This window comes from Solanum stenotomum, chromosome 1, assembly GCF_019186545.1.
Source record: "Solanum stenotomum isolate F172 chromosome 1, ASM1918654v1, whole genome shotgun sequence".
In the NCBI taxonomy this organism is placed as follows: Eukaryota; Viridiplantae; Streptophyta; class Magnoliopsida; order Solanales; family Solanaceae; genus Solanum; species Solanum stenotomum.
In genome coordinates, this window is record NC_064282.1 from 34,525,129 (window position 1) to 34,538,594 (window position 13,466).

Here is a 13,466-nt window from a genome sequence, read left to right on the forward strand (position 1 = left end):
GGAGGCCCGTGGCAAGCACAGGCCCAATAGTCAAAATATTATGGTTGTAAAAATATTAATATTAATGAATCAAGGGTGATGGTGTTTGTAGAAGATGGATAATATCATATATTATATTATGTAGTATTAGAAATATTCAAAATATGTACAATAGACATTAGTATGATGTCGATTTCAACAATTTGCAAATACTAACTAATGTAATACAACCAAAATAATATAGTACATGTTTCAGTTTTGGTATATAGGATTAGCATGTCATTGTTTATCATATTTAGAGGACGCTGCAGTTTGCCTCTCGATAGCTAATCTTCTTCATTCAAAAAACCATAGCATAGGGAGAGTCATTCATTATATTGTCCCTATTATAAGCAAAAGTGACAAAATGGAGTGAGGGAGTTCCTGTAATTAGACAGTTTAAAGTCTGTTAGAAACTGCAAATATGGCAACACATAGCAAAGCAATTTAAATATAGGGATCAAATAGAAAGAAAGTCATGGAATCATGATAAAAGTGATAGATTCCCTGTTGAATCTCTTTGTGATTGGCCTAATAGTCTATGGTGAATGAGGTTAGCTAGCAAACACAAACCTCGTTCCTATTCTTCCTATTGATAAATGTGTATTATAGTGTACGACATCATAACAAAGTAGAATAAGACAAATGTAGAAGAATGCATGCAATGCAAGTTATCCAGAAAAACATGTAAATAGGCTTCCATTGCAGTGTGAAATGACAAACATTAACCAAAGAGCAAAGGGAGGCTACAGTTTTATGGTATCACAAACACACAGCAGACATAAGGATTTCTTTGACTGTAATTTATATGAATGTTAGCAACATTGCTCATAATAAAATGTCAAAAGCCCAAGTCTGGTTTTTAGTTTTGAAAGGCAGTTCGATTGGATGTGAGTCCAGCTGTTGCAAGGAGTAGAAATAGCAAGGAGTAAAAAATTAGAGTACAAACTTGATTGCTTGAAGGAAGTTGGTAATTGAGTTATAGTTGGAATCAATGTTTGAGAGTATAGATGCTCCATAAGTGTATTCAATTGTTGGTAGGATAATAATTCACAATTTATTTCCATAAAAATAAAAGACATCAGAATGCTTAATAACATGACAAAGACACAGAGCTCACTATGCAAAAGAGCTGCTGCTAACTGTGAAGTAATGAAGCTAGTCAATTGTTATAACTAAAATAAGCTAATTGAACAGTCAACATCAGATGAGGAATAAAAAAGAAATTGACAAGCAATTGATTTGAGCATGGATATGAACATGGATAGACATTTTTTAGCCCTCAATTAATGTGAGACTTTCCAATGTGATGTGAGACATAAACATAACAAAATTCTGAAATTTGAAAGCAGATAAGAGCAAATGCAAAAGAAGCACTATAACATAAGTATGAGATTTACAATGTCTCACAGGAACTATATGGATACCTGTATAAAAGAAAGTAAACTACACCTAAAAGTAGAGACTTTTACCAGCACTTTTTGAAATACTTCTAAATATGTGGAATTGATATATAATCATTGTGACCTATAGTTTGGTGTGAAAGTGAGATGTAGACTGACCTTTTACACCTTTTAGGTTGGTGTGGGTGGTTCAAATTTTAGCGTCGCATTTGAAGAACCAGCTGCAGTAGTTGTTGCCATCACTTCTACCTCACGTATTTCCAAAGGCTTTATCTTTTTAGAATTCCTATCAGTAGTGCTCTGTGGAGTATGTTCTTTTTCCATGTAGGAAAGAACGGACAAAGTTGCATGCGTGGTATTTGAGCTGGCCCAAGATGACTTCCTTAGCTGAATTTGGAATACTTTGTTTGACAACATCTCATGGACATGATTAAGAGACAATGATTGCCGCTGTAAATGTAACGAGTTACAACAAACAGTTTAGAACAAAGCATATATGGTAAAGTGTTTGTGCTGAAGATATATGCATTGTGACAATACATGTGTACAAGTAGGCAGCGGGAATGAGAGATGACCTTAGTGCAAGTTATGTCAAATATGTTTTCTGCTGTCATGCACAGTAATTTTTCTCCCAATTCAGCAGAGATAGATGTTGTGGTTGTTGCAGTACCATCAATAAGATCAATTTGAAAGCTACACCTGAAATGATGGCAAGTTTGAAATTTCTGTATAATATACGCTATATTTTGTACAAAGTGTAATTTAGAAGTCAAAAGTATAGTACCGAGGCACTAATGTTGTTTTCCGATTGCATTTTGGACATTTAAAATCCTTTCTATCCTTTGTGCGCTTCTTCTGTTTGCATCCTGAGCATTCAAGCACACAAAAGTCTTGGAATTCATCTAATATGGCCATTTCTGCTTCAACATAGAACACTCCCATCTGTCGGAAGTTTTGATTATTTAGGCAAAGCTAGAGAATGAGAAAATTAATAAGGATATTCTCAAATGAGCAGCTTCAAGTATGACTTACAAAAGGTGCTGATGAGATTTCTGCAATAGAGATAACTTGCTGGCCAGCAGGAGTCACTATCATGGGAGCGACAGATGAGCTTGTTGAGGTTTTCTCTGACGCACAACTTAACAACATTGTTTTGTTTTCTTTTGCCCTATTCTTAGAACAACTAATATGTTTAGTAGCTTCTTTACATGCAAATTAAAGCTACACAGTAATTATGAAATGTGAGTACCAGTTGATGAGTGCTACTGCTTGTGGGTAATTAGGATTCACACGTATTGTGGAATTGTACCTAGTCTGCAGTGACAACCCTGTATAACATATAGGTTGTATAATGTTTTGTTATTATCTAAAATTATGTTGGTAAAAAGTTGAGCACATATGTACCTTGATAAGTAGAGATTCTTATACTCCTTCCGAGGATTATAAGCAGATCTGCCTCTGTTGCCATTTTAGAGGCAATTTCATGTCCTTCTATTTCTTCGAAATCCTCCCATAGAGTGAGGAGAAACTGATTTTTCCTGAGAGTGTGAGAACATAAGGAGAGAAGAGTAAGTACTATGATAACGCTCAGAAGATAATTGATGATGCGAGCAAACAAATCAAAAAAGTGGTTACTGATTCAAAATATTTGCAGAAAACGGGAAAATAGAATGTGAAATCTTATACTTACTGATTGTCACAAAGGGTAATTTCTCGACACTTATGATGACTGCGACCTGCGTATTTTTGAGGACCACAACGAAGAACGATTGCCAGTATATCTGCGTATGTAATACATAATGAATTCTTCTAAGTCTTCTGTAGCAGTAAACATGTATATTTTAGTCTGATAATAGCTATTAGGATGGATATACCAATTTCAGCAGCAGAATCAACCATCAGATGAGGAATGTGGTCAAAGGTTGTGATATTCAGCTTGGTTGGCGGTGGAAGTGGTTTTTCAACTTCATTAGATGGTTTGATATGTTCAATTACTATTTCTTTGTCAAGAATCCAGTAAAATTTATATATTGGCTTGTCGTATGAAGCTGGCGAGACTTTCACTCTTGCAGTAGAGATGAGGTAGGTATTGATAAGTTTAAGCTTATCTGCATACTGCTCAATTTCGTCAGCATACATAACTGCGTTAATTTGGCATTCCTGAAAGTAAGAGTTATACAAAGTTGAGATTAACTAAGTTGAGATTAACAGTAGCTGATTACCAACAGTCAAACGTAGGAAAAATGTTCAGATGAGGTAAAAAGAAAAAGAGCAATATTCATAAGATAAAATATAATAATGAGCTCACCTCTTCATCTTCCAAAATCAAATTTTGGAATGTACATTTCTTGTCAAGGCTTTCTCGTGGGCGTCCCATTTCGACAATTTGAACTTTGCAAATCCAATCTCGTGTTGCTAATTCTATTTGGTCGATGTTCAATCTTAGTACCATGTTTCTAGGAAATGTAGTTAACCAAATAGTAGTATCTGCAGGATAACATGAGTATTCAGTCAAAGTCCTTGGTTTTTTCTGTTTTTATGGACAGGGCTGATTAGATTAGGGACATGCAACAACATAATTGCCCTCCACATACTAAAAGTCAGATATATTTTGGCAGACTTAGTACAAACTTCTGCAGGATTAAATTAAATAAGATGATCTCAATACAATTAAGTGCACCGAAAGAGGGGATGGAAAGTTTTGGTGACTGAGCTTATCCCTCAAACATAAATGTAATTATCAGTGAATTTAGACATACATGGAAAATTAGGAAGTTGTAAACTGGCTGTAGAAGGATAGGAAAAAGATTTGGCAGATTATTACAGGTCAGAAAATGTGTAACATACTGTGTCTAAATCTCTGATGGCTTATGTATGACTTAGTATCATGGAAGATACAGTTTCCAGAAGAGAGCTAATCTCTCACATTTATATCCAAATGCACCATTTAGCCCTACAAAAAACGTTTTCTATTCTGATAGAAAGTAAACTTTCATGCTACTATTTAAAATTTCAATAAAAAGAAACCAAAAAAGAAGACAAAAGAAAACAGCTATCCTGCAGATATTGTTATCATGTTGGGCATCAAGTTAAAAGCATACTGTTGGGCCCATGGTATATCTACCAAAGATTGAATAGTATAGAAAGCATGAAACAAGAATCATCAAACATGAAACTCATAAGGGAGGCTATTACTTTGGCTTTTACATTTGCAATATCAGCAGAAATGTAATAGCAGAGTAATTGACGTCGAACTAATAACTGTAATTTTGATCTATTTTGATTTTCTCTTTTGGTGACAAGCAAAATCTGGAAGAAAAGTTTAAAATGGGAAGAGGGAAAACATGAAAAGGGGAAAAATAATACCTGAGAAAGGGAGCAAAAGTTTTTCTTCAATGGAAGGCTATTAAATTTGTGTTGTATAAGTAATATATATATAAGGGTAATATATATATATATAAATATATATTACCTTACCCTTATTTAATTTTTTATTTTTATTTTAGAAATATAGAAATTAGAAAGGACAAAAAAACTACATGTGTCTTGTTAGAAATTCATGGGGCTTTGGTTGCTAATGAAATTGTGCCAAAAAAGACACAAAATCATTACATTTGGTAGTAAAAAAAGAGACAAAATCATTACATTTGACTACCAAATGTAATGATTTTGTCTGTTTTTTTCCACAATTTCATTGGCAACCAAAACCCCATTAATTTTGAAGAAGACACATGTAGTTTTACTGTCCTTTCTAAATAAGGGTAAAAATATCTATATATCTATCTATTTATCTATCTATCTATATATATATAGAGAGAGAGAGAGACAGTTGGAGAGAGAACAAGTGGTCATCTGGGTATTAGGAAAAGTGGCAAGTACTTTGGTATACACATAGTTTGCAGGAAAAAAAGAACATGTGTTAAGAACGACGTTGAATTGACTATTTCTAGTGGGTATCGTAAAGCGAGAGGAATGGCCAAAGAGCGAGAGAAGTCATTGCAGATTATTATAATGCAAACTCTTTTTAAGGAAAACAAAAAAGAGATTGCATCTAAACTAAATAGAGCGATTACCTTCTCATACAGAGCCTTAACTTCTCCATACTGCTTCTTTGTCTGTGGGTTCTGTGGTTCCAACCTCAATGCAAATTGAGCATCTGTGCTGCTACATTTGCATTAGACAGGAAACCTGAATATAACAGTTCCACATATGCTAACATTTCAAGATTAACTATACCTTCAATTGATTCTTTCAATTTCCCAAGTTCTTTCATAGTAGTTGAACAGCGAGAATAAGCTTTAATGTAGCGATCATCCAGATTCAAGGCCTCTGTGCAGTCGTTCTCTGCCTCTTCAAACCTAAATACATGCGCATATAAAGAGGTAAGACAGCTCCCAATTTTGAAGTCTGACTTACGTTACTTAAAAGAACAATGAAGTGCACTAAACTTGCCTTTTGATTTTAAGATAAGTGATCGCTCTATTGCCATAAGAGACTGCAGTTGGTGAAAGTGCAATGCTTCTAGAATAGCAATCAATGGCTTCATTGAACTTTTTCTGCTTACAACACTCATTACCCTAGGAAGCATCATAAAATGCAGATTACCAGCTATAATGACCAAGCTTTGCATTTTCAAAAAACCACAATTAATTTGAAGGATCTAACGTACCAGCTCTTTCTCTGAATTGGCATTGATGTTGCTATCTTCTGATATCAGTTGACTTGTTAGATGGCTAATTGGATTGCAATTTTTAGAATAATTATATCGACCAGCTGCACTTCCGATGGAGGTAGATTTGCCAACTGGTTGTGTCCCATTAAATTGAGGACTAGTAAGAAGTTCAGTAGTACTGCTCCAGTCTTCTCTCTGTGCAAGGTTATTAGGAGAAATGGAAAACGTTTCTCGCAACTATGTTTTGATCCATTTTAAATCATCCTCAATTTGAAATGTCAAAGGCATGTAAATGAAAGCGTGTTGAACTTCTTCCTCTGTGACATGCAACCTGCAATTATAAAAACATAAGATTTTAAAGCCAACAGTCGTGAATTTTGTTGCTTGAAAATGTGAAAGATCAATTAAAAGCATAATCCACTTCCTTGTACTTTACCAATGAAGAATGCTAAAAAACACGTGCACCTAAGAGGATTTAAAGAGAACCTAACAAAAAAGAATGAAGAGAGTGATTACATATTACACAGAATGAGAATCCAAGTTCAAGTGAGTGCATTCAGGATTTTTATAGTTAAAAAATTGAACACGGAGCGCGGAATCAAGCAGTGTTTCAACAGGATATTCTAAAAAGCCAGATGAAATGAGCAAAACAAGTCGCAAAAGGCTTAAACCAGGAGAGAATCCTAGGCCAAGGCCAAGACATCGGCAAATGATCCAAGATCGTGTGAAGGAACTTCGAGAAATTGTGCCTAATGGGGTAAAGGTGATACACATCCTTTGACACTTGGAATTCCTGTTTACTCTTTGATATTTCTATTTTATTATTTTCCAATTTTTTAAATGAAAATTTTGTTCTTACTAATGTTTTTCCTTGACGGATCATCTGATTTCAGTGTAGCATTGATGCACTGTTCGAACGCACGATCAAACACATGCTTTTCTTGCAAAGTGTCACAAAGCATGCAGACAAACTAAAACAGACTGGAGAGTCAAAGGTTGGCTCATAACCATTTAGCCTTATTCTCGTGATACTGAAAAAGTTGAGTTTTCTTATTGATATACTGTGTTGGGATTCGATACTTAAAATTATGGCTGGAAATCATGAAAAAAGAAAGCTTCCAAGTTCAAGAAAGTCAGAAAAGAATATGATAACATAACTATACTCTACATAATTTCTCAGGTTTTTATCTACAAGGATAGCTAGTTTAAGCTATAAGTTTCATTGTTAATAAATCATATAGGAGGCCTGAATTTCATGTGAGAATTGGTCATCACTTCTGTCCGTTTTGAACCAGCAGATTATCAGTAAGGAAGGAGGATTGCTTTTAAAGGATAATCTTGAAGGTGGAGCAACATGGGCATATGAAGTAGGCTCACAGTCTATGGTCTGCCCTATTATAGTTGAGGATCTAAATCAACCTCGTCAAATGCTTGTGGAGGTTAGTTTCTATGCATCTCAAAAAATCATCCTTTTGTTCACTCTCTAGCATTTCTGACAGGATATCTATTACTGGAAAAATATGACTGATGGTTCATCTAAACTTTCTGTTCTCTGCAGATGCTTTGCGAGGAACGGGGCTTATTTTTGGAAATAGCTGACATTATAAGAGGATTGGGCTTGACTATCCTGATGGAGGTGATGGAAACAAGGAACGACAAAATATGGGCACAATTTGTTGTAGAGGTAACCAATCAAGATTTGGATGTAACCTGCTACTTGTACTCTCACAATTTTTTCTTGGTTGTTTATCATTTAGCATGACTTACAATTTGCTATTTAAAAACAGGTGAACAGAGATGTCACAAGGATGGAGATATTCATCTCACTCGTTCGCCTCTTGGAGCAAACAGCAAAAGGTGGAACAGAACTTGTCAATGCTGCTGATAACAACACAGCAATGGTGCATTCATTCCACCAAGCAGCGACATTACCTGCAACTGGTAGATCTTGTAGTTTGTTGTGATCAACATGTTACTACTGCTTCACCCGGTAATGTTAAGAGAAAGCAACAATTACATGCTTGCCATGACTAACATTTACACCAAAATGATACCTCTGGTGGTTCTAACGCTACTCGGTAATTTGTGTGTCGCATCAGCCAAGGTGTATCAAAAATTCAGAATCCCCTGAAGTGCATAAACTCTACTTTAGGCCCTCATTCAAGGTGGATAGAATATTCCAATCCACCCCTGGATGTAAACTTGTAAAATATGTAGCAATCAAATGCTATAAAATACCTCCTGTAGGATGCTATGATTGCACAAGTTAGTTGTTGTTTTGATTCTTTCCTTAAATGTGCTTGTTTTATGGGGTTGATCATAAAAGGGTTGTTTGTTAGTTTAATGTATAGGAAAGTTTGAGATGATATTACACTATCCAACTTCCAAGATGGAGGAGGAAAGTGTAGAAACTCATAAAAAGCTAGTTGAATTGTCATCTGCATTTGTATCTACAAACAACCCAAAGAAGACTATAATTGAATGCTTTTGACATGTAGAAAGTGGTTCATCATAGGCAGAAGGTGTTGTTTGTCCTTCTAGATCAATGTCTTCACTAACATGTATTACCTTAGGTATGTGAGTTATGTCAATTACATCATTTACCACTTCAGCTTTTGAGTCCTCTCCCCCAAAGTTGTTGACTCAAAGATAGAGATGGTGCATTTAAGTTCTTGTACTTTTCTTCTAATGACATGTTTCTCATCACCTAGAACACTTTATTCTTCTTTTTCTTCATCTTTTACCGTATATTTTTACATTAGATTTTATATATAATAATCAACAACAACCTATTCTTGATAAAAAAACAAAATATCATTTCTCAATTATTAGAATTTTGTAATACCTAAGAACTTTCAATAGTAACACGAAAGTACAGAAAGCCTAACGATCTAGAATGACAAATACAACTCAGTTTAATACTAAGAAGTAAGAAACAATCACCTTTAGGTAGACCTTCACAGAATAGAACATGTCAGTAAGTTTTGAAATTCCACTGTCTTCTCCATGGAAGCTGCTAAAGCTCCTTTAATATGCTTCTCGAAGTTATAGTTGAAACCACAAGAAGAAAAATATTTGTACGACAATTAAACCAAGTGGTGTTCGTAGCGCACATATGTGAATCACCAAAGTGAGAATTGAGATAACCAATTTTGTTATTAATGTATATCACATTTCATTGGAGCAGAGAATCGAGATAACCAATTTCGTTATTCATTAACCAATTTTGTTATTCATGTCTATCACATTCACATAAGTAGATAATCGAGACAACCAATTTCATGAACTTCAAGTATCTATTTTTGGACCGAAACATAGCAATTGTCAAATCAGTGAGCTTCTAATAAAATTCATTCGATTCAGCAAATTATAAATCTTTATGGACCAAAATATTCAAAATAAGAAGAAAACCAAGAGTCTATCGCAATCCCATCACAATCAAATGGGTATAACAAAGAAAGGATGAAAGAGAAAGCAGAAAATACAACACACAATCAAAGAAGATACAACCCAAGAAAAAGCTAAAACAGAACAATAATCACACATACATGATACAACTCAAATTTGAACTTGAAAAAGAGATTGTTACCTGAATTGTACTTGCTCTCTTTCTCCGTGTTGGGGTATTCCAACAATGGCAAAGAGCAAATTTATTAATTTCCTGTAAATAAAGAGACAAAATAAAGAAAATACCAAAGAAATTAAGAACGTTTGATAGAGTTTTTCTACAATTTCAAGAGCTTCATAAAAGAATAGCCTAGAATGAAATGGAGAAGGTGGGAATGAATTAAGTATTGGGAAGAAAGCTGCCCAAAGCAACAACACGTGGCTTATGAAAGAAGTACCTATTTATGCCTTGAACTTTGGTCATGTTGTGGTTTCTCGGCATGAGAGTAAACCACAGTTAGCAAGAAATTCATTCATCGGTTCCTAAATCCACAAGCTAAGTTTAGGTACATGAGGTAATTACTTTAACCATGATAGAGACTTAATAGATATTTAGATAAGTAGAATGGACTATACAAAGTTACAGCAAAGGAAGAAGCAACCCAATTTTTACAAACTTACAGCAAAGGAAGAAGCAATCCAATTATTTTTTTGGGTTATTATAAACAATGAGAGTACAGTCTCACCAATACAAAGAGCTAAGATAAACAGCAACATAGAGAAATGTAGTAACTTATAAAATGTTTGGTACAGAAAAAACCTGATGAAATTGAGAGCCACAAAAGCAAAAAACATTGTAATAGAATTATCGGTAGTACACATAATTTGATTATGGACAGAATCGGATATAAGCAAGTATAATGTTATGCTAAGGAAAAAGTAAAAGAAATTCTTACAATCAAATTACAGAAGATGAAACATAGTTTAAAAGTGTAATTTGTTTTCCAATATTGAAATCGTAGACCAAGAAATCACCAACTTACCCTATGAGAAATGGAGAAATTGGGCACATATTTTGAATATGAAGTTCCTACGCTTCATCCCTGCAAAATACTTTCATTTTCTTCTCTTGATTTCAAAAAATAACTTAACAATTTGAAAGAGTAAAGAACAAAGAGAAGAAACTCAAATTGTTAATGAAAATTTTAAAAGTATTGGACAATTCTATTTTCATTAGCTTCATCTTGAATTGATTTTCAGATTCCAAATGACATGCACTCAATTGACCATCCTTGCGTATGGGCACATATTATTGTTGGACAACAATCAAAATTCTGGAAGTGTTATTAGTTGTACCATGTTTATGCAACTTGTGCACCTTAGTAAAACAGTTTTGTGAAAAGACACCTCCAAGATGAGCACCCAAAATCTTGTTAATCGATAAGAATTGTTAATTCTCAAGTCAACTGATTATATCTGATTGTTCAAATTATTCTCACTATTTCCAACTCTAGTGGTTTTCTATAATTTCCTGTAGTTGTTTCTTGTAAGTAGTTCTAATCGTTGAACAAATTTTCGTGGGGTTCCATCGCTACTATTGGTGTATGATATCAACCTCATCATCCAAGCATGATATTGGTAGTAGGTAATTTAACATTTTATTTCTTATATTTAGCTGTAAATTATATTTTGTCACGTCTTGTACATGTTATAGTTTGATTTTAAAGTGTTCTGTTTTGTGGACTTCACTTCCTCGAAATTGGTCTAAGGATGTCTATTCTCTACACTTGTCTAATTGAACTATCAACTATCATATCTAGAAGGCATTGCCTACTACAGTTCTAAAGTGTAATACGTGAAGATGTGCTTGCCTCATTAGAGGTAATTGGAGATGAAGCATGACAATTTGAAACTATGAACGAACACAAAGCTTAAACATTTCTAGGAGAAAGCTGCAGATAATCATAGTCGTATTGATAGAAAAACCTCATCCCCATATAGACTAAGGATCCCATATCACACATACACACAAAAAAGTTAATACATCAAATTGACCTGCTCGATTCACATATCCAATCGAAATTAGTAGTTTCCAGCAAAACTATTGGGTTAAAAAATCCTCAGTACTATAGAAGAGAAACATCCACTTCTTTTATTGCATACCAAAAGCATAAAAAAATAATTCAAGAATTGTTGAATTGAGAAAGAGATGGCCAAAAAGAGGCTTTCAACAGATCTACACGCACAAATAGAGAAGGTGAAAGAGAAGCAAGATGTAATGCATGTCCAAACTAAATATACGCAATAAACGATATTTTCCCAGATCAAATCAACAACAAAAAATAAGAAGAACAAAGACACAAGAGAAAGAATAAAAAGGAATTACGATGTGGGGGTACTTGTCCTCATCAACAATCCTCGTGTTTTGAAGCTTAATGTTGAGATATTGATCAACTGAATGTAGTGTTCCTCGAATAGCGAAATCGTTCTTCAATTCTACAGTCACTTCTCTGCCCACCAGATCCTTGAAGTATGAAAAAAAAACTACTGGAAAACACAATGAGCCAGGGGCAAAACCAAGTTAGAACATAAACCAAATAAACTCATGAGAAAAAAACTTAAATAAGAATTAATTTAAATAAGGTAAATAATTCTACTCTAGAACACTGGAAGAAAACAAAGCAGACGTCAATTGTATACAAAGTGGGCATGAATAAAGAAGAACATACAACAATAAGAAAGAGGGATGAACGAACAATACCATTTTTATCTCCCAGGGAGTATCACACTGTGTTCTCCATATACTCCGCAGCTATCTGCTTAAAAAAAAACTGAAATTTTTCAGGCTTTCTTATAACACAGTACAACAACACACCTACTTAGTAATATTATAAAAGCTCATAATACTGTGACGGGTTTGGAGGTGACATATGCAAGTATTAAATGACGAACAAGTTACCCTCGACTTTTTGAGAATCTTCAAGAGCTCTATGGACTTCCTCATCAATATCCCTATGTTCCAAGACCCTACTCTCCGCCCATCATCTCCCTTAACCCCCTTACCACCCCGAACCCTCGCCCCCAACCTATAAAGTAAAACTCAAAATACCACACTATAACACAGGTAAAATCTCATTTGTTTAGAGTAAATTGCCTATAAAGGGGATGTTATTCAAATACTTATTTCGATTGATTAGGAAATGAAATCAACAATAAATTTTGACTTCCTATAATCCCAAATTACAGAATATAACAACAAAAATGAAGAAAAATAAAGCATGTTGTATGAACTTATTTATTTCTCCTAATCTTAAATATTAACAAAACTTGATTATTTCCAGCATAGTATACCATCAGAAGTTAAAATGCAATCTATTACATAAGACGTCAAACAAGTAACTTGAATATTTTTCAGTCAGCTTCCCTCACTCTACACTGTAATTATCAATAATCAAGCAAGGATCGAAAGTACTAACTGCAAAGTATGGAAAACATTTTTCAATCTCAAAGGGGTCAAATTTAGAAGAACTCAAAAATCATACCAAAATTTTACTGAACAATCTGTGGCAGACTACAAGTCTTGGTGAGTCGCTTATCCTCTCAATCATCTGTAGTGAAAAGATTAGACTCAGCATGTGAAACAATTAATTTTTCTTTTGTTGGATAAAAGATATTGAAGAAGCACGAAGGCAAAATCATGAGAATGATATAATTGAACTTGATAGTGAAGCATCCTTAAGAAAATTCATTAAAAATAATTATCTTAAACAATGGTATTTACCTTCTTTCTATTATTCCATGTGATGATTCTCTTTTAAATTTTTCTCTCTTAAGAGTCATGTTCACTGAAGCAACAAAATAAGAACCACGCTGAATTAGCTATATCTAGTCGGTATCCTAAAGGAAGAGGAATGGCGAGAGAGCGAGAGAAACTTACAATAGTTTTCAATGAAGTTATAATAGATGACTGAGCTAATATAATGCTA

General features: G+C 34.1%; 3 protein-coding genes across 5 annotated transcripts; 1 reads left to right on the top strand and 2 right to left on the bottom strand.

The window, feature by feature from the left end:
• Window positions 1-1,592: 1,592 nt before the first annotated feature.
• On the bottom strand, window positions 1,593-6,226 carry LOC125843219 (replication protein A 70 kDa DNA-binding subunit B-like). Of its 3 annotated transcripts, none has more exons than XM_049522433.1 (12): window positions 6,091-6,226; window positions 5,658-5,779; window positions 5,495-5,577; window positions 3,730-3,908; window positions 3,296-3,581; window positions 3,112-3,202; window positions 2,826-2,959; window positions 2,671-2,749; window positions 2,454-2,589; window positions 2,206-2,363; window positions 1,997-2,120; window positions 1,593-1,871 (listed from the first exon to the last, which is right to left on the bottom strand). In XM_049522433.1, exons 4-12 carry the CDS (start codon window positions 3,871-3,873, stop codon window positions 1,593-1,595), a joined length of 1,431 nt encoding a protein of 476 aa, XP_049378390.1. In that variant the 5' UTR covers window positions 3,874-3,908; window positions 5,495-5,577; window positions 5,658-5,779; window positions 6,091-6,226. The 3 variants fall into 3 exon arrangements, with proteins under 3 accessions (XP_049378390.1, XP_049378396.1, XP_049378402.1); XM_049522439.1 differs by having other exon boundaries at window positions 5,495-5,582; XM_049522445.1 differs by having other exon boundaries at window positions 5,495-5,585.
• LOC125877188 (uncharacterized) lies at window positions 4,307-6,239 on the bottom strand. Its single transcript, XM_049558562.1, has 8 exons — window positions 6,226-6,239; window positions 6,091-6,154; window positions 5,874-5,998; window positions 5,639-5,779; window positions 5,495-5,585; window positions 4,617-4,730; window positions 4,523-4,541; window positions 4,307-4,374 (listed from the first exon to the last, which is right to left on the bottom strand). Exons 1-8 carry the CDS (start codon window positions 6,237-6,239, stop codon window positions 4,307-4,309), a joined length of 636 nt encoding a protein of 211 aa, XP_049414519.1.
• Window positions 6,240-6,591: 352 nt separating this feature from the next.
• Window positions 6,592-8,128, top strand: LOC125842847 (transcription factor LHW-like). The gene is made up of 4 exons (XM_049522141.1): window positions 6,592-6,856; window positions 6,987-7,088; window positions 7,392-7,532; window positions 7,652-8,128. The coding sequence occupies exons 1-4, from the start codon at window positions 6,734-6,736 to the stop codon at window positions 7,853-7,855; spliced, it is 570 nt and encodes a 189-aa protein (XP_049378098.1). The 5' UTR covers window positions 6,592-6,733; the 3' UTR covers window positions 7,856-8,128.
• The last annotated feature ends 5,338 nt before the right edge of the window (window positions 8,129-13,466 follow it).